Raw genomic sequence first — 23,498 nt, forward strand, 5'->3', positions numbered from 1 at the left:
TGTGTGGAGGAGGGGGGTAGTAATGGGATGGGTGGGGGAGGGGGGTGTACTGTGTGTGTGTGTGTGTGTGTGTGTGTGTGTGTATGAAGGGGGGGGGGGGTTACATGTGTGTGTGTGTGTGTGTGTGGGGGGGGGGTTACCTGTGTGTGGAGGAGGGGGGCATGGCGCTTGGGTTGAAAAGAAACTTGGATAATATTTACATAGAGAATGATGACAATAAAACAGTAAGACATTTAGCATAGGCATCCTGTATCACAAAGAGAAATAATGAGAGAGAAGGGCATAAAGAAAAATATAAATGATAGCTAATATCATACAAAAAACTATATAGATTAAAAAGGTATGAGACAATGCTTTACAAAATACTTTCTGATGGATTTAGGCTCTTGCATGAAATTATGTATGAAAGTATGCATGGACAACATATTTATGGGTAGGCCCACAATTAAACCAGTCAGTAGATTACAACCCATGTGACCTCTTTTATGCAATTAGCCTACATGTTCCTACTCTTTCTTCTAGCCTATACTTTCGTGACTGATATCCATCAAATATGTGGGTCTTTCAGTGGTCCCTAACTGAGCATTAAATAATGTAGTCTAGTTTTATTGGTTATCACATTGTTTTTTTATTCAGCACAGCTGTGACTTTCTTAACCAGAAAGTATTTGATATGTCGCAAGGCTGATCCCTGGGTCAAATTCAGTTGAAAATCCTAGAAGAGCGTGAGACTAACAGGACCTGGCACATTTCGTAGGCCTACTGTCGAAATATCGGCCACTAGAGTGCGCAATCTAAAACAGCACTAGAGAAATTCATCGGTAAAATCCATCTTCTTTCTGGCGGTCATTAAAAATCATCACAGGATATCAAGTGGCTGTGCAACTCTGAAACAACAACTAGCACACCACATTGCGTTATGACATCTGACTGCTGTTGCACATGGTTTACAAATATATGCTGGAGCTTTCTTCTTTTGCTCGGTAAGTAAGACTGGGTCGGATCGCCAAGTCTTAATTACGTCATGCCGATATACTTCCAGGAAGCAGTGGGTAATAAAGAAGGATACCATTTAGCGCTCAGATTCCTCCAAGCTGGCGAATGTAGGTTAACGTTACTTATACCGCAGACTGGTAAATAGTCGAGAAAACGCGCGGATAGAACTAAACTTAATTAGTTAACAGTTCTAAATGTCTTACCGCTTCACTTTCTTGGCAACAGGATCTAGCTGTGTAGCAGCCAGCCAACGTTGTGTTGTGCTGCTTCATTCGGTTAGGGGGGTTATTTCAATCTAAGCCTAAAAGCAGACTGTTGTGTTTTGATTTGATGGATGTGTTGAAATTCGAGGTAGTCTTGTTGCTTGTTAGCACAGCGTTTGTCCTTTGATCTATCCAAAAACATAAGGTCAGATGCCATAAGACCGTTTCTAAGCGACTGCAGGACAACATATGTTGCTATAGCCTAACACAGTTTCAGTTTGCAAATCAGCCAGACTCACCTAATCATTTTGGGATGATTTCGAAAGATTGGGAGTGAAGCCTAGCCCAGGCCTACCCATCTCAATAGGCTATAGCCAATGTAAATCTTTACTGACCTGCAAAATAATGTAGGCTACAGGTCTAGCTAATTATTGTAAACCAATGCAAAGGTATTTAAGATGAACACATTCATTTTTAAATGAAAAGATAATTGGATTTGATGGTAATTTTGATACCATAGATTTAATAGAGACCCAGTCAGACCAATAGTATGAAAAATCAGGAACAGAGTTTATTTACAATGATGCGCATCAAGGGAGAGACAGCATGACTTCACCTAAAGATCCATCAGCTGCTCTAACTAGACAAGGAAATAGTTAGGGTTTAAGTATCCTTCCAGGCTAACGGGAGATGGCGTTGGTCATCCCATCTTACGTGGACTACACTGAATCAGACCCTGATTAGTGGCAGCCTGGCAATCCGGAGCAGATAGCTACTGACGCAGCCTAGCAGAACAGTGAAACACTGCAAAGTCATAATATTCCTGCTTATCTCTAAACACAGTCACACAGAGATATACACAGGGACAGTACAGATATCATAAAGTCATTACATAAAATCCTACTTTTAGTATCAAAGTGACCTACTAATGAGAAATGCAGAACATTAAACCATATTGGAATATTGGACATAATGTTCTATTCCACTTTCTCTGTTGCACTTTGTTTGGTATCCTATTCAATCAAGCAAGAGGATAAAATGGCCCACATAGCCTATTTGTGCACCCATATATTTATCGTCAAGGCCTTTCAGTGGCATTTGTGTTGATATTGTTGATGGTCAGTGTTGTTTTGCTTGTAACCTACAAGCAGTCCTTTTAAATTCCTCCAACACCTCAGAAATGACGGAGGGCTTTACTTTTTCTCTCATGTCTTTTACAGGTGTACTCTGCTGCACTGACAGTAGCGTAAGAGAAGGTACAGCACAGGTAAGAGTATTTTGAGGATATTAATATAGATTTGTCCATCTGGAAAGAGTCAAAAACTCAGATAATCTGTTGTTTGTTCAAAGATGACATTCTTAAAAGCATTTTTTAAAGATAGGCCCACAATAGAAACTACCAATATATTGGTTTACCAATACAAATACCAGAGTAATGACCAGATGACAACATTTTCTTGAATTTCCCCTGGGGATCAATAAAGTATCTATCTATCTATCTATCTATCTATCTATCTATCTATCCACTTGACATTTTGTTTCATCATTACAGAAAAGCATTATAGATCACAGTAATCAAATTTGATGTTTGGGGAAAGTGTCTGACCTACACAGTCATTTTGTTATTCATTCTCAGGTGAAGGAGCGTTCTTTGGACAGACAGACAGGTGAGATTACTGGTATTTCACTTGCAGAGGTACACACGCACACATACACAGCAGTGGTGGTTGCTGCTCTTTGGAATAGGGGAAGCGCTGATAAAAATGGTCAATTATTAAATTAATATTATTAAGGTGCCATATTGTTCTTTGAGGGCAAAAATTATTCCAAAACCCAGAATAGACCAAACAGTATAGAGTTCTGAGACATGGCAGCTTGGGGTGAGTTTAAAGAGTTATTTCACTGTGACTATTCTGTACGTTCATCTGCCTTGCTGTTTCATTTTTAATCTCCCCTGGTAGGCTTTTAGCCAGGCTACACCGTTATATAGCGAGCTATCTAAGCCTAAATACACAACTGAAATAAAAGCAAGTCACAAACTCTGTAACTTCACATTACGGTTTTATTTACAGTAGCCTATGCTATTTACAAAGACAAATAGAAACCGTCTGTATGAGAATTTGAGCTGCAACTTGCCTTGCCTCTCGACTTCACCTTCCAACACTAAAGTTTAAGGCATCCCCTGAACCAGAGACTTTCTAATGTGGAGACACAGCACTCAAAAAATACTCCATAGAAATGCATGGGGCTAGTTTGTCACGCGAATATGGCCGTTGTCTACACATATCCCACCCCTTCCTCGGCAAAACGTTGACATGTGAATACATTGAACCAATCATGTGGTGTGATGTGAATACATTGAGCCAATCATATGGTGTGTTGTGAAGACATCGTGCCAATCATGTGTTGTGATCTCGCCGCTGGAGCAAGATTGGTGTCGTGAAGCCTTGCGCACGCGCAGTTCGACCCAAAGACTGTGCCAGATGAGTGCCCATAAAACGTTGGTATATGGCCGCCGAGTGGAGGGACTTGCCTAAAAGGACTTTGCCTGAACTTACTTGAAACACTTCCTGTCAGATCGCGACATATGCTGTCAATCAAGAAGAGTCCAGCCTCTATGACGGTTCCTCCAATCATCATACAGAAGCTCGGAGTCCATCCCACTGTCCCATTCACTCCCAGAGATGCCGGGCTTCCCTGGAAATTACTATTTTGTGGCGCTTGTCCAATAAACGTCTAGCTTTTCTGCACTGAGATCAGCCCACTCTGTAGTGCCATTGAAAGTCCAGTGAACCTGAGCGTCTATGGGTTTTTTGCATGGTTTTTTGATGGATTGTGTGGTCACATCAATGTAGGCCTATTCCGGTTGCAAAATCACGATAAATGATCGGCAAAACCTTATTGCTGAACTAGCAGTATTATTTGATGTGATTTTCCGTTATATTTTAGAGGAGGCTGAGCTTCCCCTGTAGTCTTCGAGCAATCGCCTCTAATACCCACACACACACACACTCTCTCTTAATGTATAAAACACCGGTCATTATCGGAAAATAAGTCCCGACAGGGCGAACAGGACTCCAACGCGCCAGCATTTTAGATTAGATTCAACTTTATTGTCATTGTGCAGAGTACAAGTACAAAGACAACGAAATACAGTAAAAAGAATGCAGTATGCATATACTTTTGCATTTCTTTGTACATTGTGCAGATAAGGCTCAAAATGGGTCATGGCAAATGGGTACTTTTTGTCCCAGTACTTCTTGGCTTTAATCTAATTATGTGTATGAATAAAATGTTCAATGTTTGAACTGAAGCTATCTGGAGATGTGTTGGTGTTTTAGGAACCTTTTGAAATGATATAATCTGTTTGCGCAGATAAGCATTATGACTGCATATCTTTTGCAAACTGGGTTTGGTCTTTGCATGGCATGTTCTAGATTCAAGGCAAGCAATAATTTACACTATTTTGTTAAATGTTGTTGATGATATGGATATAGACAAAACATGCAACAACTTAATTTTGAGAAAACTTCTAGAATTGGTCTTAGTAAATATCAATCAAAAACGAAATGGAAAGCATACTACAGTCTTTAAAAAGTAATTAAAAAAATGTTTTAAGTGATGCATTGGCAGGAAAAAAGCAAACATTTCCACTAAAAATGGAAATTTGTCCAACCTCTCTATGCCCCTTTGTATCCCTTTCTGTCTTTAAATGTTTTTTTTTTCCTACTTTTCTTCTTCTCTGCTCTGTTCATATATGACTCCCCCAAGGTAGAATATTCACAGTGGATGATAGAGGGCACTGATTAAGCATCTCTCTTGGTCCCACAACTTCCCTGTAGAGTTGAACCAGGTGGTGTTTGTCATCCAGAGTCAGAGGAGCGCTCACCACGCCCGCTGGGCAGAGCAGCACCGACAGGACCTTCTCCATCAGGCCACCAGCCTCCACCAGGTACTCTTGCCTCCACTCTTCACCCCCTCATCCTGTGCCCATGTGTCCCATCATGAGATATACCAGAAGATTTGAGAAGATGTTAACAGTAGGATAATTAAATACTATTATTATACTGTATAGTAAATACAGCCTGACCGATATGGAATTTTAAAGACCAATTTCGATATTTGAGGATTTCAAAAACCAATAAACAATAAATTGTCTGATATTCATTCAACACAATATAAAAATGTACTCTAATATTTAGCATATTGAAAAGTTCTGATCAAGGTGGGACATTGTGTTTAAATAGGCCTAACTATTTGGTATCCTAATGAAACACTAATTATGAAATAATTATTACGAATAATAGCGTCAGGTCTTTGTTCCACCAATGCCATGATACATGTCAAGGCATGTACTTTATGCTTTATGATGTTTTTTGCCATTGGCAGCATTGAACAATGCAATACTTTATGTGATTGGAAAGGACAATTGCATAATGTAAGATAATGTCCACACTCTCATATAACTAGGGGCTTGAACACGTTGCCTATGCGAGCGGTTCTGTGCAGACATATATTGAAAGGAGCAGTTGATAGTCATAATTTGTGTTTAAAAGGGGAATAGTAGACTATATGTGTACTATAAATGAGCAAAACCAGGATGACCTCAAAGGCTCCAACTCTAAATGAGGTCACCCCAAATTTCTGCTGCGGTCATAATAATGTCCATACTCGCATGACTTACGGTTGAGTTAGACCGATGTGGCGTGTGCGTTGCGTTCCATACCTACTGTGTCACGTTTCATGTGAGCGTTCATACCAGAAATAGGCGCTATTCCTATTTTAGCTGGTGCGTGTTTGCAGTGCAGCAATGGAAAGACAATACTGGAAATTTAGATAAGGATCAGTATTGGGCTTTCTTTTACTTTATTATGACCGCCGCGCAAGTAAAGTAGGTTTAGTCAGAGTTTTTTTTTTTTTGTACGTTGGGCTCAAGGGGCCATCTCTACCCATCCCATAACCACGCAGGACTGGGCGGTCATATTTTGTACCCCTCTGTAGTACATCTAGTTTAAAGAATTACCGTCCGTTATAAATGGCAATACCAATAGATCAACAAATAGCTAATATCGGCACACCGATTTATCGTTTTTGTTTTTTTATAGGATACATAGTAGATGGATGCATAGTGTCTTTGGGGATCATATGTTTTGTGTGTCCCTTAGACACTGATTTACCCCATTCATACCAACTCTGATTAATTTAATGTCTGAAAGAGTTAACATGGCTTGTCTGACCGTGCTCCGTGACCCACCTAAGCTCCCAAGTTGGGTCAGGTCAATTTCAGTTTGAATGGCATGACCTGGGTTGCTTGTTTTACCCATTGCATTTCTAATCGTTGCTTCTCTCCCGGGTTGTGACTCAGGTGGTCCTATCTGAATTGCCACAACTTGAGAATAACCCATGTCGATTGGCTTGGTTAAATTGAATGAAACATGAAGATCGGTCAAATAACCCTGGTTGAACTGTGGTCCAACCAGGGCCTTTGGTTTGAAAATGGAGAGGACAAAACTAAAAGAATAAAACATTTTGTTGACATGATATCTCCTATAGGTTATTGTTGCTGTTACTATTAATTTGTTATTTGATTATATTTTCATTTGTCATAAATTGGACCAATCTAATTGAGATGTGAGTGAAAAATCACTTTGTAATTCAACCTGAGCATGGCAGTGATTGAACGAATAGATGAGTGAACTCAACTTAAGTTTGTTTAGTAAATTAGTTTATTGAAAAACAACTCAGTGAGACCTAATCAGTTTCCTCATTGATTCCCCCCCCCCTATTTGACTGCAGCCATATAACCAGAGGATGGCTGTAGCACTGTCCATTTCAACACTGCTCAGTAGTTTGCCCATTATCCATCAATTCGCCAGACTCCAGAAAACTCCAGGTGTTTAACATAGGTTCAAATTACAGAATTAAATGTAGAGTTGAATTTAAAACCATACTGTTGAAGTTAAGAAAGAATTCATTTTTAGTGTGACTTCATACTAATTACTTGTGCAAAAGAGTTGCAGGACTTTGATGTTAGAGTAGTGACCATGTTGATCCTGTAGTGTCTCATATTTGAGGAGGTGGTGGCTATCAGTCACAAAGCAGGCACAGGGTGAATAGACCGTGGCAGGGCTACCATCACCACCACTTCCTTGATTGACAAACGAAGCACAGGATTAGTGCAGAGGTTATTTCTGGTGCCAATTTATGTGACCAATTTTCTCTTTTGGACTGTGTGTTGTGTGTGTGTACACCCTTCAATTACCTGACGTCATGACCTGCTGTCCCAGAGACAGGGTTGCTTTGCAGGTGTTGTCTGGGTTGCGTTAACACACAGTGTAGGGTGATTTTATCATTACATGCAGTCTTCTTACTTTCTTAACACATATGCCCTGTCGATGTAGTTCCAGGTTGATTTTTGTTTACACTGTCAACACCGTACAACTTAAAGTAAACAAAAGACACATCCGAGAGCTTCTGTCTCTGCAAGCAAAGATTGTCATCATCTGGCTTTCCATACATCTCACGTGCATATTTTATGCACATTCATGAAAATTTGGTTACACAAATTTGAATCAGTGTGTGTTTCTATCAGCTTTGTAAACTGAATAAAACAATGGACATTTTCATAATCAAAAGAGGAGTTTTGAACAGTGTGGGGATTAAAACATAAAATTGTCAGGGCAACTTAAATGGAAACCATTTGAGGAGGTAGTGGCTATCAGTCACAAAGCAGGCACAGGGTGAATAGACCATGGCAGGGCTACCATCACCACCACTTCCTGGATTGACAAACGAACCCCTGTGGCCGACCCCTCATCCTGCCAATAGTCTGTTTAATCTTCTCCCCTCTGGAAAGCGGTACAGGGCTTTTCTGCCCAAAACATCACGCCACCGCCACAGTTTTTTCCCCCAGGCAATAGCCCTCCTAAATAACTCTTAAACTTGGACTTCATTGCACTTTATTTGTATTTAACACAGCACTATTTACATTCCTATTAATTTATTGCTCATAATGGTCCTGTCTGTCCTTGTATTGTCTTTATTTTTGTCTTTCTGTTGCACTTTGTGTTGCCTGCATGGAGAAGACCAAATCAAATTCCTAGTATCTCTGTATACATGGCGAAATAAAGTTGAATTGAAGCACAGGATTAGTGCAGAGGTTATTTCTGGTGCCAATTTATGTGACCAATTTTCTCTTTTGGACTGTGTGTGTGGGTGGGTGGGGATTAAAACCTAAATGGAAACACCTGTTAAAATAGTAACAAATGGGGATTTTTGCAAATAAACCTGTTGCCATCAATCTTAGTTGCAGTTGATAGTATATTTTTTACTACCATATTTCTCTTAAGACTCAGTCAGGACGATGGAAAATCAGGATCCAGGCTTTTATTCTTTTCAATGAGGGGCCAGTGCCCCTGAAGGGAGAGATGGCATGTTTGTGTCACCCCATCATGGGTTTCACCAGATTCTCTGACTTTACAGAAACAGTCTACCATATTTAAGTTACACACAAAGAGAATGAGTGACCTACTAGTATGAATATGCAATGTAAAGGTGTTGTGTGTGGGGATGTGGCCTTTTGGTGCCATCAAGTCTGCTCAGCTTCTATTGTCTTTTAATTAAAACTACCCCCTTTCCTGGGAAGTTTCTCAGAGGCCTGACCCCTCTGTGTCTACAAACATTAACATTTCACACCTGGTGATAAGCAAAAGGCCTCTAGACAGGCTTTCATTGAATTCTAATCATTCAAGGATAAACAATGGATACACTGCATACAGACCAAAGACACACACAGGGTACACATGGGTACAAAAATAAGAAGTACGCAGTATGTACATTTACAGAAATGAGTCTGATTCACAACACTTTCACAGTATACCCTATGTTAATAGCAAAATAATCCAACCCCACCTGTGAATGAAATTTTTATTCACATTAAAACATTTTCATTGTCAGGATTTCTTATTCTGGTCAAAATGCCCATAACAATGAATTGAAACCCAGCTATTGATATGAAACGGTACGAGAGGCTATCCATTAGTTTTTTAGGACATTGTGCAATAGAAGACATCGTGATGTGTTACTTTTTGCTTTGCTTTTGCTTTTTGAATCTGTGGTTATACAGTATAAGGGTAGCCTAGAAATCTAGACGCACCCTAGCGGAAGCAAATTATATTTGCTGCCAGGGCTAGTCTAGCAACTCTCCGTTGGCTTGTGAGCTCGAAAAATTAAAAATCAGGCCAATCAAATCGTCTATAGAGTCGTTAGGCAGGCTTAACATAATGATTGATGGCAGAGTAGCAACGGTTTGGCTTGAATTCCCTGCTACTTGAAAACAAATAAGATGGATGTTGCTGTTGGCGAACAGTGTGACACGAGTTAAGCTTTTATTAAGTTGGCAAAAGTTTGAACTAGCCAACTAGCTCCGCTGGTGGGAAACGCATGACTCATACCGCTGTCCTATTGCGTGCAGAGGGAATTTGAAAGACAAACGATTATCCCGCCCCTCGGACTGAGCACTGCGAACGGTGAGTGCCCAGACCCTACATTTTAATGTGGGTCTGGCTCATCAGGCTAGTATAAGGGATAATTTCATTCACAGTTGTGCTAATTGAACTTATTGAAAATGCTTATCAACAATAAACTAAAACATTGACAAAAATCAGAGGATTTGTGGACGATCAGATGACATGGAACAGTATGTAATGGAGCATGTGAATTGGTCAGAAAACATGCCATATCCATTCTGCATCAAACTCAAACTGTTCAGCTGATTCTCTTCAGTGTTTTCTATCTGTCCGTTGGGATCAAATTCATAGTATGTTGGCTATTGTGCCTAATTTCATTTAGCCAACATTTGTCTTTGTGTTGACATCTGCTTTTGGGGATGTCCTCATGAGCTGGATGTATTTGTTTAGTGTAACTGAGTCCAGTCAAAGTGCAAGCCCTTTTCTGATAGTTGTAGCGTGATGGTGGAGTGTGTAAATGAACACAGCACTGTGATGCCTATGGGTTGAAGATTAGAAAATCTTGACTTGTTTTGTTGTCTTTGGACTGTCTGAGGAATTTTCCTTACTGCTACTAGAAGTGACTGAAGTATAGAGTTTTTGATGGTGACTGGCCAAAAGATATTATTTCCAAAACAATATTGGTCCGGACGCCTGTTTTCTTTAATTAATTTGTGCTCATTATTATTTTTAAGATGTATATTAGTTGTGTATGCTGTTTATACAAAGGTATCTCTATATTGTATTGCATTTAGCCTAGTCAGCAGTTATTTTGCATCTAATGATTGAATGCCAAGGGAATTGTAAGGTTTGAATTTATCAAAGCTTTAATGTAAAATGCTTTTAATTTAGTTGTAAACAAGTTAATTGTGTGTTTTGGGGGATGAAGAGCAGCTAATTGGTTTCAAAGATTTCATACATTACACAACCAAGTCTGGTCAGTTTGAGACAGCAGCAGAGTTAGCAGAGTTAGCCTGGCCCACATAGATCTTTCAGGGAGATGCTAGTCTGGAACACCATAGTTCACTATCTGGTCGGCAGATTACCTGCCCAATCAGCGATGAGAGGGGAATGATGCTATAGTTTCGAAATCGAAAGTGGCTGTGGTAAACGGTAGGAGCAACTCTTGCAAACATCAAAAATTGCAGTCAGAAGAATGTGTACATTTATTTACAGCAAAGGCAGGCCCTTTTCTTTCCTTTTTTTTGTCAGTTTGTAAAGTTTAGGCTAAGTAGGAAGTAACCCTGTTTAGGCTAAGTAGGAAGAATCCCTGATCAATGTGATTGGTTAGGCTGGATCAGTGATTTCAAAGTTAGGACAAACTTTGAGATGCGATGTGTGATGCGATGTGAGTGCTAGAAGGGGTTCCCAATCTTGTGAATGAGTCTGGTTTACCAGGCTAGGACAGAGTTGCCCAGGGAAGAGATCAATACTGTATATCTGACAGGTAACTCACTGCTGTCGGTACGGCCTCATGGGGAGCAAATGAATACAGCTAGCAAAGCAACTTACTTGTGTTGTTCAGAGCATAAGTATTTTCTCCTTCCTACAAAGTTTATTGCATCCAAAACTCTTTAAAAGCACAGCTTGTACTGTCTTTGAGGTGCCATTTAGAGTGTACTTGCACTATACCATCCATACCGTGCCCGAGTACGCTTGACCCCCAAAGTCCGGTTTGTTTGATCAGTGTGATCGCTGTACTGTACTCCGGCACGGTAAAAAAGAACGGTGCCCAGTGTGAGTATGCCATTAATCTTTTCTTTGTTTGGCAGGATCCTCCTGTTGTGTTGTTGCTTCACAATCTCTCTGACTATGAAGGGAATTGGAGCATTCTACCCATCCTGCCTTAGTGAGTACAGGTCTTTGGCCTCCTCAGTCATGTGAACCATACTTGTTCAATAATAATAAAATAAAAGCTTTGGCTACCCACTTGCCCGCTAGTACAGAAACAGAAATACAGATGTACCAGTTTATCAATCAATCACACAACAGGCATAGCATTAAAGGAGAAGTTCGGTGTGATATTGACCTAAAGTGTGTTGAAACATGATACAGAGTCTCATAGCTCATTTCGGCTTGTCCCCTGCACTCCGAAATCTGGTGCTAGTTAGCCGATGCTACCAACAGGTTTTCAAAGGGGGTGCCTCGGGCATCGGCCTAGCCATGCAAATAAATCACTGTTTTACACCATTTACGAAGCTCAAAGTAGCTCCACACTTCATTAGTAGACTTCCGAGGGCCCTGACATTTAAAACGAGACATTGAGATCTTTGAAAAAGCACTGGTAGTTTATTTACAAGACGGTTCATACAGACAGTACCTTCAGGAAGTTTACCGTTCGCCGCCATCTTGAATTTAGTCACGGTAAGTCGAGCGACGAGTATGAATGAACATGTATGATAAGGGATCAGATTACAAAAATAATTCCCTGGAAATGCATGGATTCCAGTTGCTTCCAGTAGCAGCAACTGGAATCCATGCATTTCCACTGAATTATTTTTGGAATAGAACAGTTATTTATTTGCATGGCTAGGCCGATGCCCGAGGCAAACCCTTTGAAAACCTGTTGGTAGCATCGGCTAACTAGCGCCAGATATCAGAGTGCAGGGGACAAGCCGAGATGAGCTATGAGACAAAAGTTCACACTCGGTATCATGTTTCAACACACTTTAGGTCAATATCACACCGAACTTCTCCTTTAATGTCACTAATTGATTATCCAACTGTCCAAGCACGTTTTGAGTTTGTTAGTTTTCACATTCTATTCAGTTTCCTACATTTTATTCAGTATTTTTACTCTGTACATTTCCTCGTCAAGCCTTTCTGCTACTTTTGGGAAAAACTGCTCTTGGATCTTTTTCATCGAGGAGGTGACAGTGGTGAAAATCCCAAGGCTTCTGCAAGTCCTCAGCCATTTTGATGCTGGTAAGGTGAGGTATGCTCATTTATGGCACATTTTGATGCACATGTCTGATTTGCTTGTGACATAGTACAACCCCAAAACAGAAAAAGTTGGGATGTTGTGTAAAATGCAAATAAAAACAGAATGTGATAATATACAAGTCTCGTAAACCCATATTTAGCAGCAAAAAGGACATAGACAACATATTAAATGTTGAAAATGAAAATTTGGACTATTTCATGGAAATATATGTTACTTTTGAATTTAATGCCAGCAACATGTTTCAAAAAGTTGGAACGGGAGCATGTTTACCACTGTGCTGCTTCACCTCTTCATTTAACAAAATTCTGTAAATGTTTAGGAACCGTGGAGACCATTGGCTACAGTTCTGAGAATGAAATTTTGTCCCATTAATCCCCAATATAGGATTTCAGTTGCTCAACAGTATGGGGTATTCTTAGTCATGTTTTTCATTCCATTATGCACCTAATTTGACAAATCTGGACTGCGGACAGGCCATCTTAGCACCTGCTCTTCCTCTATGGAGAAATACTATTTAAATATGTGCAGAATTCATTTTGGCATTGTTTTTTCTGAAATATTCAAGGTCGTCCTTCAGAATTGATTGTGCTTTGCCAAATGTGCAAGATGCCCATGCTGCAGGCACTAATGCTCCTCCACACCGTCATACATGTTGGGTTCGGAACTGAGCACTAAAACAAGTTGGATAGGTTGGATACTTGGATAGGCCTCTCCTCTCTAGCCCAAATGAGTCCATGATTTCCAAAAAAGAATGGCAAACTTTGATTGGTCTAACCACAGGACCTTTTCCCACGTTACCTCAGTCCATTTTTAACAAGCTCAGGCCCAGATAAGAGGGTGGTATTTTCTGTATCATGTCTCAATACAATTTTAGCTGTTACAATGTTGGCTGCAGTTTTTTAATTGATATTAAACTGTGCACATAGACAATGGTTATCAGAGGTTTTCCTGAGCCCATACAATGACAGGTCTGGAAACAGGTCTGGTATTGATGCAGTGCCATCTGAGGTCCAAAAGACCAAGGCCATCCAGTGTGTTTTTCAGCTCTTTCCCTTGTTCTCTGGATTATCTGAATTAGGGCTGGGACAACGCGTCGACGTAATCGATGACGTCGACGCAAAAAATACGTCGACGCAAAATATGAGCGTCGATTCGTCAAGCATAACGTGTGCTGCTAAATATTTTTAATTTTACACCTTCAGTGTTTTTCATACGTTGACTAATCTCTGGCTGGGCACCACGAAATCAAAACCGGCCACCACACATTGATGTTCTATGTTGTAGGCCTGCTATTTAAATTAAAGATAAGATAAAATAATTTCATTGAGCTGCACTTGCCACACAGCCTTTCCTCGCCCCGCCCGCTCTCTCTCGTAACGAGCCCGCTGCTCCTCCTCTGCATGTGCATTTAACAAAATATTCACGATTGTTGAAGGATTGTTGTTGCCACATAGAAGCACTGCATAGAACACAGTGGGCTACATTGCTATTAAATCCGCTTAGCATCGTGACCATGCTGCGCAAATTTGTTCAAAACCGCTGCATTAAAGTTAAAGTAAACTCTGCTAAGGTCTTATCACAACATAGTACATTGAGGAGACTAAACGAAGTTAAGTTACAGTATGCAATCAAGCAGTAACCTTATCTCAAAGCTAACGTTAGAATACTGTTTGGATGTCAAGTTTAGCATGCTTACTTGCAGCTGCTTGTATTACTCATGCAGGGCTCATTTTATTGACTCTGTTTGCAAAATCCAGATGGAAATGGAAAAGTGTTTTCCAAGACTCAAAAGTGCTTGTCCAAAGGAGAAGTACAAACTGTTATTTGAACTACGTTATGAATTGCATCCACACATGATTCCCACACGAACGTCTTAAAATGACTACCTGAAACTTTATTGAATGCTACCTCTGACTAAGAATACAGTAGCCTACTTTGCACTTGTAGTTACTTGCACTTCAGTCTTTTATTTTGGAATCTTAAGAGCAATAAACATATATTGCAATGTTAAATAATTCATGTTTTTTCATTCAGATATGTAAATAAACATGTATAAGTTGCTATTAGTGAATTAATGGGGAGATAATCGATAATCGAATCGAATCGGACTGAAAAAATGAATCGTTAGATTAATCGATGCATCGAAAAAATAATCGCTAGATTAATCGTTTAAAAAATAATCGTTTATCCCAGCCCTAATCTGAATGTTTTAATAATATTATGTCCTGTAGATGATTAACTCCGCAAATACATTCTTCCTTTTGTTTTCTTTATCATTACACAACTTTTCCAGCATTTTATTACCCCGTCCCAACTTTTTTTGAAACATGTTGCTGGTATCAAATTCGAAATTAGCATATATTTTCCACAAAATAGTCAAATTAGTCATTTTCAACATTTGATATGTTGTCTGTGTCCTTTTTGCAACTAAATATGAGTTTAAGAGATTTGCAGATTATTACATTCTGTTTTTATTCACGTTTTACACAATGTCCCAACTTTTTCTGTTTTGGGGTTTTATATAGTAGTAATAGTTGTTGTTGCAGTTGTTGTAGTAGTAGTAGTAGTGTATGTCACTTCATGCTTCTCAAACTGAAGCTGAGCAACAAGTTTAAACATTCCTTCCTTCCTTCCTTCCTTTAATTTGATTAGCAGTTGAGCTCAAATGTCAATGACCTTTCTCCAGAATTTGCTGACTCTTCAAGGCACCAGGAGTTGTATATTTGCTATTGTTGCTAACCCAACATCACATGGCCATCTTTCTGCCTTGTCATATCTAGGAATGGTTTCTTGGTAGTCCTCTCCATGATGATGAGTCAACTATTATACACCACTATGCTTTTTTCGATGACCCCTCCTCCTTTAAGTACCCAGACTTTGCAGCTGGTTGGGGACTGAGCTGTCCACTGCTTAACAGGTTAGCGCAAAAAGCCTTTTGGTTGAATGTCATTGTGATAAGAGAACAGGTGCTAATCTGCGATTCCTGTTGTACTCTCCTGCCGTTCTCTCTGTCACAGGAGAGCTTCTTTCACCTAACAGTTGCTTTTGTCCATTCAGGTTGGCTGAGCGAGTCAACAGTGAGTCACCCAAGTCAGACTTCACCATCGATCTCAAACATGAGGTGGGTGTGCCACGCATAAGCGCAACTCTTATATGAGTCTATAACAGAGTGTTTTGTGTGACTGAGAAAATAGGACGTGCAATAGTATGGGTATGGCTGAGTATATATGGCGCCAGCGTAAGGTTCTGGGAAACTGGGGAGTGCTCGGTTAAGATATGTGCCCCTTTGTGACTACTTCAAATAACATAATCCATCAAATGTAATGCAGTTTCCCAGAATGGGATGACCAGATTTGCATACTGACCAGTCATTCTGCCTAACCAGAATGCACTGTGTGCAGTTGTGCTGATTTACACAGTTTACACACCCTGGTGTAATTTGTTAAATGTGTACCATTCTTTTAAGAAAACACGAGTGCAGGTAAAACACATAACATTTATTTGATTCAGATGAAACCGTCACAGAATAGTACACTCATCAAGCAAAACATGGCAATAATGCAAATAATGAGATGGTCCTTAGTTCATAATACTGTGTATTGTCCCCTTTAGCATCAATGACGGCTTGCCGTCTTTTGTAATAGTTATGGATGAATACCTTTATTTTCTCAGATGGTGGAGATGCCAATTCTTCTTTACAAAAAGCATCCAGGTCCCGTAAATTCTTGGGTTATCTTCCATGAACTACACACTTGAGACCTCCTCAAAGTGACATATTGAGGTCAAGAGACTGTGATGGCCACTCCAGAACCTTCACTTATTTCTGCTGTAGCTACTGAAGGGGTTGATTTGCTTGTGCTTGTGATCATTGTCATGTTGCAAAGTCCAAGTGTGTCCACTGCCCAGCTTTCGAGCTGAGGCCTGCAAATTGTCTTCAAATATTTTCTGATAACATGCTGTCTTCATCTTGCCATCAATTTAGACTAAATTCCCTGTGCCCTTGCAGTGGCCATTTGAGTGATTTCAGTCATCATTACTATTTAAAAAAAGGGCACACACGATTATGTGATGATAGAGAGATAGGCTTCACCTGACCACTATCCCTAAATATGGCATGATCAGTAATAATTTCCAAACACTGGCCAGTATCTCATAGCAGTTGGCAAGATTTTTTGGATCATATTCACTGAAACCGACACTATACTCCGACAGAACAACATAAATCAGCCGGTTTTAGAAAAAAAACAGCACTTCTACCTCCACCTAGAGCTAGTTATTTGTTTTGCAAAAATCCACAGCTCCCGGTATTAACTTAGCTATACAATATTAGAACATCATATGGTCTGATCGGTTCTGTCTCAGGTGAATGAAAATGTCACATAAGATTTTGTGTAACAATCAGTTCAGCCTGAGACCTGAGAGCCAGTTATCCATACACTATTGGTCGTCATCTGTGCGTTTGAAGGAAATATGTTTCTCAGGGTTGTGCTTCTGTTGGTATGCTTGTGCTACACTCACCCATTCATATTTGCAATGCATTCTGGGAAATATTACAGCCCTCACTTTGCTAACTCATGTTGACTGTCCCTCATTTGTCCCAGTGTGCAATATGTCCTCTCTCTGGAAAAAGTTATATTTAGCCTCAAGCAGTTTCTACTAGAAGGAAATTATTTAAATTGCTTATCTTTCATAAAAGCGACTTGTCCATCACAAACAACTAAATTATTGAAGTGAAGCATTGAATTTTGTTTTAATAGACACAATAGCCCTGTTTATACTGATGGCCCACAGTATAAACAAGGCTAATGATGTGGTCTTATCTTTTATGACTGAAGAGCTTTTGGTGGACCACTGCAACCTGAGGTAATTTTGCGGGAGCTAGGTAATTCAAGGAAGGAATGTATCTAAACACTCTAAACAATGTGAGTTGGTGAGTTTTCTTGCGCTTGCTTAAAGTGCAACCTGTCCGTCAATACTAAGATGGACACTAATGTTCACAAACATAGGTCTTACAATTCAGGGACCATACATAATGCACAAAAACAAAGCAAACGGAGGTAGTGGTGAAAACGCAGCCCTCCTTAGGAGACAAAAGGCCTGCCATTTATCTACACCTCTTCAGGTGTGGAACAGTTATCCAGATTAGACCATGCGCCAGCCAAAGGCTGTTGCACTGCCATGGCAAGGCCAACAGGGAGGGGCATGAACACAATGTAGATCAGTCTCTGGTCTGGTCTGTCTGTCTGCCAGTGATATTCAGAGACCTTAATCTCAGTCCCTCCTTCAGAATCTCACACCAAAATCTTCATATGACCTTCATTTTTTCACAGCGGATTTTATGTGACGTTGCTTGTTGGTTATGCTCTGCTTTTTTTCTTGACTTGTTTAGATTGCCCTCTATATTTGGCATGAGGGAAGAGGTTCCACCCTGACCCCAGTCCCAGAGTTCTGTGCTGAAGTGCTGGAGTCCGGAGTCAGTGATCACTGTGCCACTGTTGTCGACAAACTGCCTACTTGCGTATGTATTTTTATATCCTCCTGATAATGAAACTTTGTGGTATTTGCATGCATCTCTTTATTATTGATGGGTTAGTAGCACTGTTGCTTGTATGAATGGAGTTTGAAATGTTGGGGTTGTTTATACTGCATGTAGATTTTCTTTCATTATCAAAGGTATATTTCAATGTACTTATTTTAAACCTCTACTTTAAAGTCTACTTTGTCGTCTATGTTGTTTTCTTTAAGAAAAAACTTCGCAAGGCAAGCCATTGTTGATATACAGTCATATACATCTTAAGATAGGTACACAGGTGCTGATTTTCACACCTTTTTTGGTGACTTGAGAAGGTCACAAACTAGCAGTAGGCTAATAAGCATTTGTCTTCATGGATCTCACACTCCACCTCAGCTTCAGTCATTGAATCGCCTTGCTTTCTTGCATGCACTCATTTGAAATGGCAGATGTGTGTTTTGCTGGGGAAAGGGGGAGAGGGTGTCTTATTCTTCAATATCCTGCCAAGCAGATTAATTTATGTCTCAGTACATCAAGTGAGCTGTCCTCAAAACTTTGACACAATTATTTTAATTAAGCCCCCTAATGAGCTTGATTGCATGTGTTCACAGACCAGGGAAGAATGCAAACACCTGTCCACTTGTTTTTTGAACACTAACAAACATTTCCAGTCACATAAAGTTTGACAGATGCCTTTTGCTGACATTTGAAGATTATGTTTAAGTTTATGTGCAAGGAAAGTGAAACTTGATTTACTGTCTTTATCCCTATTTTATTTGCTTAGCCTTTTCAAAGGACAGACTGGTATCCATAATCCTTGCTCAGTGTTTCTGCTTGCATTTGTGCTGGTATTTGCCTGGCATGCCTGGTATGCTTTCTCTGAAGAGAGTCCTATCCAAACCTGGTGTTTTTTGGGGACAGGGGGTTGGGTGTGTGGTTATTGCTTATTCTGCCATGCAAATAAATATACTCCAAAATGTTCAAGTGATTTGCCATCAGGACCATAGCAGAAGTCCCCCAATAAGCTTGACCCTTAAACATAAACATACCCACAGAGACCTTTTCTCTTGTTTCTGAGAATCATTCATCATTACACCTCTCCAGTTTTCCTCTGAAAACACAAGTGTGTGAAATGCTTTTTCCTGACATTTAGTAGGAACAAGTAGTCACAGACAAGTAGTATGTGAGGAAAAAAAGCACCTAACCCAAAACTAATTGCAACATAAATTATTTTTGTTGTATTCAGTTCATTAAACCTTCCCATATCACATACCAAAAGTCCATGAAATTCCAAGTGGTGGAACATTGTCAAAATTTACATTTTTATGCATAGGTCAATGGCCAAAATCTGTACATTTGGCAGTTTTGCTGAACTTTCACAGAACAGGGGATATGTGAAATTTAGGTCCAATTCTTTCATAAAGGCATGAAACTTGTAGAATTTGTACAGTTAAGAGCCCTGAACATTTTCAGATATAAAACCATAATCAAAAAACCCTAATGGCCCTAACCAGTACATGTTCCATTATAACTGAATTAAGCCTATATATTGCATCATATCTCCTGAATCAAACATGATATCTCAGAACAAGTGATGTCTACTCCCAGGGATGGGCAGTATTTATGATACATGTAATATGTAAAAATACATATTTCAAAAGCAAAATAGTACTTTGTAATTTGTATTTGATTGGGTTGAAAATGGCTTTGTATTTTGTATCAAAATGTGTGTATTTTTGTAGTTTGAAAATATTGCCAAATATTTTTGGTAAAACCAATAGGCCTACTTTTGGTGATGTGATGACATCATAAAAGTGGAAAACAATGAATGTAGCCTCTGACTGGTGCTGACTTAGTAGTAGTAATTGGGGGCCAAGCAGCGAAGCTGCGAAGGCACCCATTGAGTTACTAGCTTTTCCTATTATTATTATACTTCCGCCATTGGAGTCTATGGCAGCCCATAGAACGCCTGGCTAAAAAGTGCAGATTTTTTGGCAGAAAGTTTCGGGACACTCCACTGACCACTCACACTCATTTACGGACCTCTAAACCCAGCCATCTAGCGCCACCAACAGGTCAAAATCTGGCCGAAAATTGAACCGCTGGGCCTAAAGTTATGAAATTTGGCACACTGATTCAGCACTGTCCCATGATCACTCTCACTAATTTCCAGAACTCTATGCCCAACACTCTAGCGCCACCAATGGGTCGAACCTGGATTGCATTCACGCATGTGACCATTGAACGGTGCGTCCAATTTTCACATATCAGGCACTGTTGGAATCCCTGGACCGACCTAAGTTCAATGACCCCTATTACGTCACTTTCCGCCATATTGGACCTCCGCCATATTGGGTTTAGTCCAAACTCTACGAAAAGTTTCAGCGGTCAGAAATTTCATCCGATTTTCACGGAACTTGGCGGAGATGATCTTCTGCCCGAGCCGCACAAAATCTTGTCAGATTTTTCGATTTCATTTTTGTTTGCCCCGTGACAGCCAATCAAATATGGCGATGAAGCCGCCAAACAGGAAGTGGACTAACATCTCCGTGGTACTTTGAGTTAACATAACAAAACTTGATACCATTAGTCAGGACACTGTCCCAATCACTCACTGCAATTTTTATGCATATACATTGAACACTCTAGCGCAGGGGTGGGCAAACTGCGGCCCGCGGGCCGGATCCGGCCCGCCAAGCACTTTCATCCGGCCCGCCGAGCATTTCATTTGGTTATCAGGCTGCTCGCTATTTTTTTTCCTGCGATAGTTGGTTAGCTTTACTGCAAACTGCTTTTCACTCTCCTTAGAGAACGTTTACAATGTCAATGTCAAAACATCATGTTAAATAGAGATAACATCATGTTAAACTAAGTTAACTCTTAGTTATCTCCTTTGCAGCAGATATAACGTGAACATTATGCGATCCATTTAATTGGGAACGCGTCTGCCCTCACGAGAGGGAGAGCGAGCCGCAGGTTCTGGCTTATCATTGTTGATAAGTGATATGTCCTTCTTATAAGAAACTTTTAAAAGGAAATCATGAAGGCAACAGTAGTTCCCACTACTGACCATTTAAAAACTGTGAGAGGGCCCAGCCGTAGGTCCAGCACTAGCCATAGCGGAGCAGGCAGAAGATCATTGAGAAATAAACATGAATTAAAGCGACTGTCTTAAAGCGACAGTGCACAATTTATACATTTGTTAAACCGCATAAAATTAGCAGTATTTTTAAGCAATTGACATTTTAAAACAAATACTTTTCATACTAAATTATAGGCTATAAAAAATGTATTTTTTATGTGTGTGTCGTGTGTGTGTGTGTGTGTGTGTGTGGGGGGGGGGGGGTTGTTGTACGGCCCGCTGGGCAATTTTCAAAACCCAATGTGGCCCTTGAGCCAAAAAGTTTGCCCGCCCCTGCTCTAGCGCCACCACCAGTTCAATGCTGGACATCCATTCATGCGCGTGATCCTTTTACTCTTTTGTCTGATTTTCACAATTGAGGTAGCGTCTGAATCCTTGAAGAATCTCGAGTTCATCGACCCCTATCCCGTCACTTTCCGCCATATTGGATCTCCGCCATATTGGATTTAATACAAACTCTACGAAAAGTTTCAGCGGTTACAAATTTCATCCGATTTTCAAGGAACTTGGCGGAGATGATCTTCTGACCGAGCCGCACAAACGATACTTGTCAATTTTTTTAATTTCAAGTTTATTTGCCCGTGACAGCCAATCACACATGGCTATGATGCCACCTAACAGGAAGTGGGCTAACATATCGGCTACGCTTTAATGTATGAAGTCCAAACTTGGTACAGGGACTTGGTATCTGATTGTGAGGATGCACTAGGAAATTGGCATCATTTGGCCTCTATAGGGGGCGCTGCAATACAGAAAGTGAACTCGTATCTCAGCAGCGCTTTGATGTATGAAGTCCAAACTTGGTATAGAGACTTGGTACCTGATTGTGGGGACGCACTAGGAAATTGGCATTATTTGGCCTCTACAGGGGGCGCTGCAATACAGGAAGTGAGCTTGTATCTCAGCAACACTTTGATGTATGAAGTCCAGACTTGGTACATGTTCTTGGTATCTGATTGTGATGACTCAATAGGAAATTGCCATCATTTGACCTCTATAGGGGGCACTGCAATACAGGAAGGGAGCTTGTATCTCAGCAACGCTTTGATGTATGAAGTCCAAACTTAATACAAAGACAAAGTAGCTGATTGTGAAGACATGCAAGGAAAGTGGTCTCATTTGGCCTCTAGGGGTGCTGTAATAGACAAATTGAGCTCACACCTCAGCAACTCTTTGGTGTATAAAGTCCAGGGACATGGTAGCTGATTGTGTGTGAGAACGCACAAGGACATTGGTGTAATTTTCGCCTCTAGGGGCACTATAATAAGTAAATGAGCTTATTTCTCAGCCATTCTTTATCCAATTGCAATTAAACTTGCTGTGAGTGCTTGCTCATGTCATGGCAACGCCATTCCTGCTATAGCGCACTGCTTGGCCCTCACATTGCTGCTTGCAGCTATATTTACTAGTAGTACTAGTAATTTTCTCACAGTTGTGTTCAGAATATTGAGATTCAGGAAGATGACCCTGCAAAATTGCTCAAAAAATTGCCTCATATATCATCCATTGGTGTCAATATAACCCATTTAGCACCTACACAGTACCCAGCTAATTAAAAATCAACTAAAAGGCTCATGATCCTACCTGATCAACATTTTTAAAAAAGTTATCATTCTGGGCATGCATTGACAGAGACTTCATTAATGTCAGAGACTTCATTTTCTGTATTTTTCTGTATATGTCAGTGTACCATGATTTTGAAGCTGTTATTTTAAGTACAGTAACTGCATTGGGTTGCTTTAAGCCCACATTCTTTGGTGCTCAGTAGATTCGGTGGTTAGTTTGCACCACTTGACAAGTTCAGTTCTGACTTTTTTAGTACATTTCCGATACAGTAGGTAGGCTATGAGATGTTACAGGCAGGTCAGCATAGTTGATCTGTTAACTTGTTTGCAGACTTTGTTTGCAGGGCATTTCTTGTAGGCAGAGAAAAGCTGTTGCTTTCAAACACTGCCCACTTAATCAACAGAGTCAGTGTAGTGATGAAGGAATAGATTATATAGACAGATTATGGAAGGTTTACAAAGTGATTTCATGCTCCCTTTAAACAGTAGCCTATTTTTTAGTATTTTAAAAATACAAAATTACAATATTTTATTTTGACATGGCGTGGCTACTGTAGTTGTACAGTTATAGTTTATCTTCATACACTTAATTTTATATCTTATTTGAAAACACATTTTGATTTTGCTGTC

General features: G+C 40.0%; 1 protein-coding gene across 2 annotated transcripts in view; it reads left to right on the forward strand.

Moving 5' to 3' along the window:
- Positions 1-556: 556 nt before the first annotated feature.
- Positions 557-23,498, forward strand: part of b3glctb (beta 3-glucosyltransferase b) — a 34,680-nt gene continuing 11,738 nt past the window's right edge. Inside the window, exons 1-9 of one of the 2 annotated variants that reach the window (XM_076274253.1) lie at positions 557-982; positions 2,419-2,465; positions 2,835-2,865; positions 5,041-5,150; positions 11,478-11,554; positions 12,524-12,635; positions 15,430-15,566; positions 15,707-15,770; positions 18,039-18,167. In XM_076274253.1, coding sequence (XP_076130368.1) covers positions 919-982; positions 2,419-2,465; positions 2,835-2,865; positions 5,041-5,150; positions 11,478-11,554; positions 12,524-12,635; positions 15,430-15,566; positions 15,707-15,770; positions 18,039-18,167 — 771 coding nt within the window. In that variant the 5' untranslated portion in view covers positions 557-918. The other variant, XM_076274252.1, reaches the window with a different exon arrangement.

Source organism: Alosa pseudoharengus, unplaced genomic scaffold, assembly GCF_046254945.1.
Source record: "Alosa pseudoharengus isolate Yale_2024_CS ecotype anadromous, Long Island Sound unplaced genomic scaffold, YU_APseudo_1.1 YU_APseudo_1.1_scf_8, whole genome shotgun sequence".
Classification (NCBI taxonomy): Eukaryota; Metazoa; Chordata; class Actinopteri; order Clupeiformes; family Clupeidae; genus Alosa; species Alosa pseudoharengus.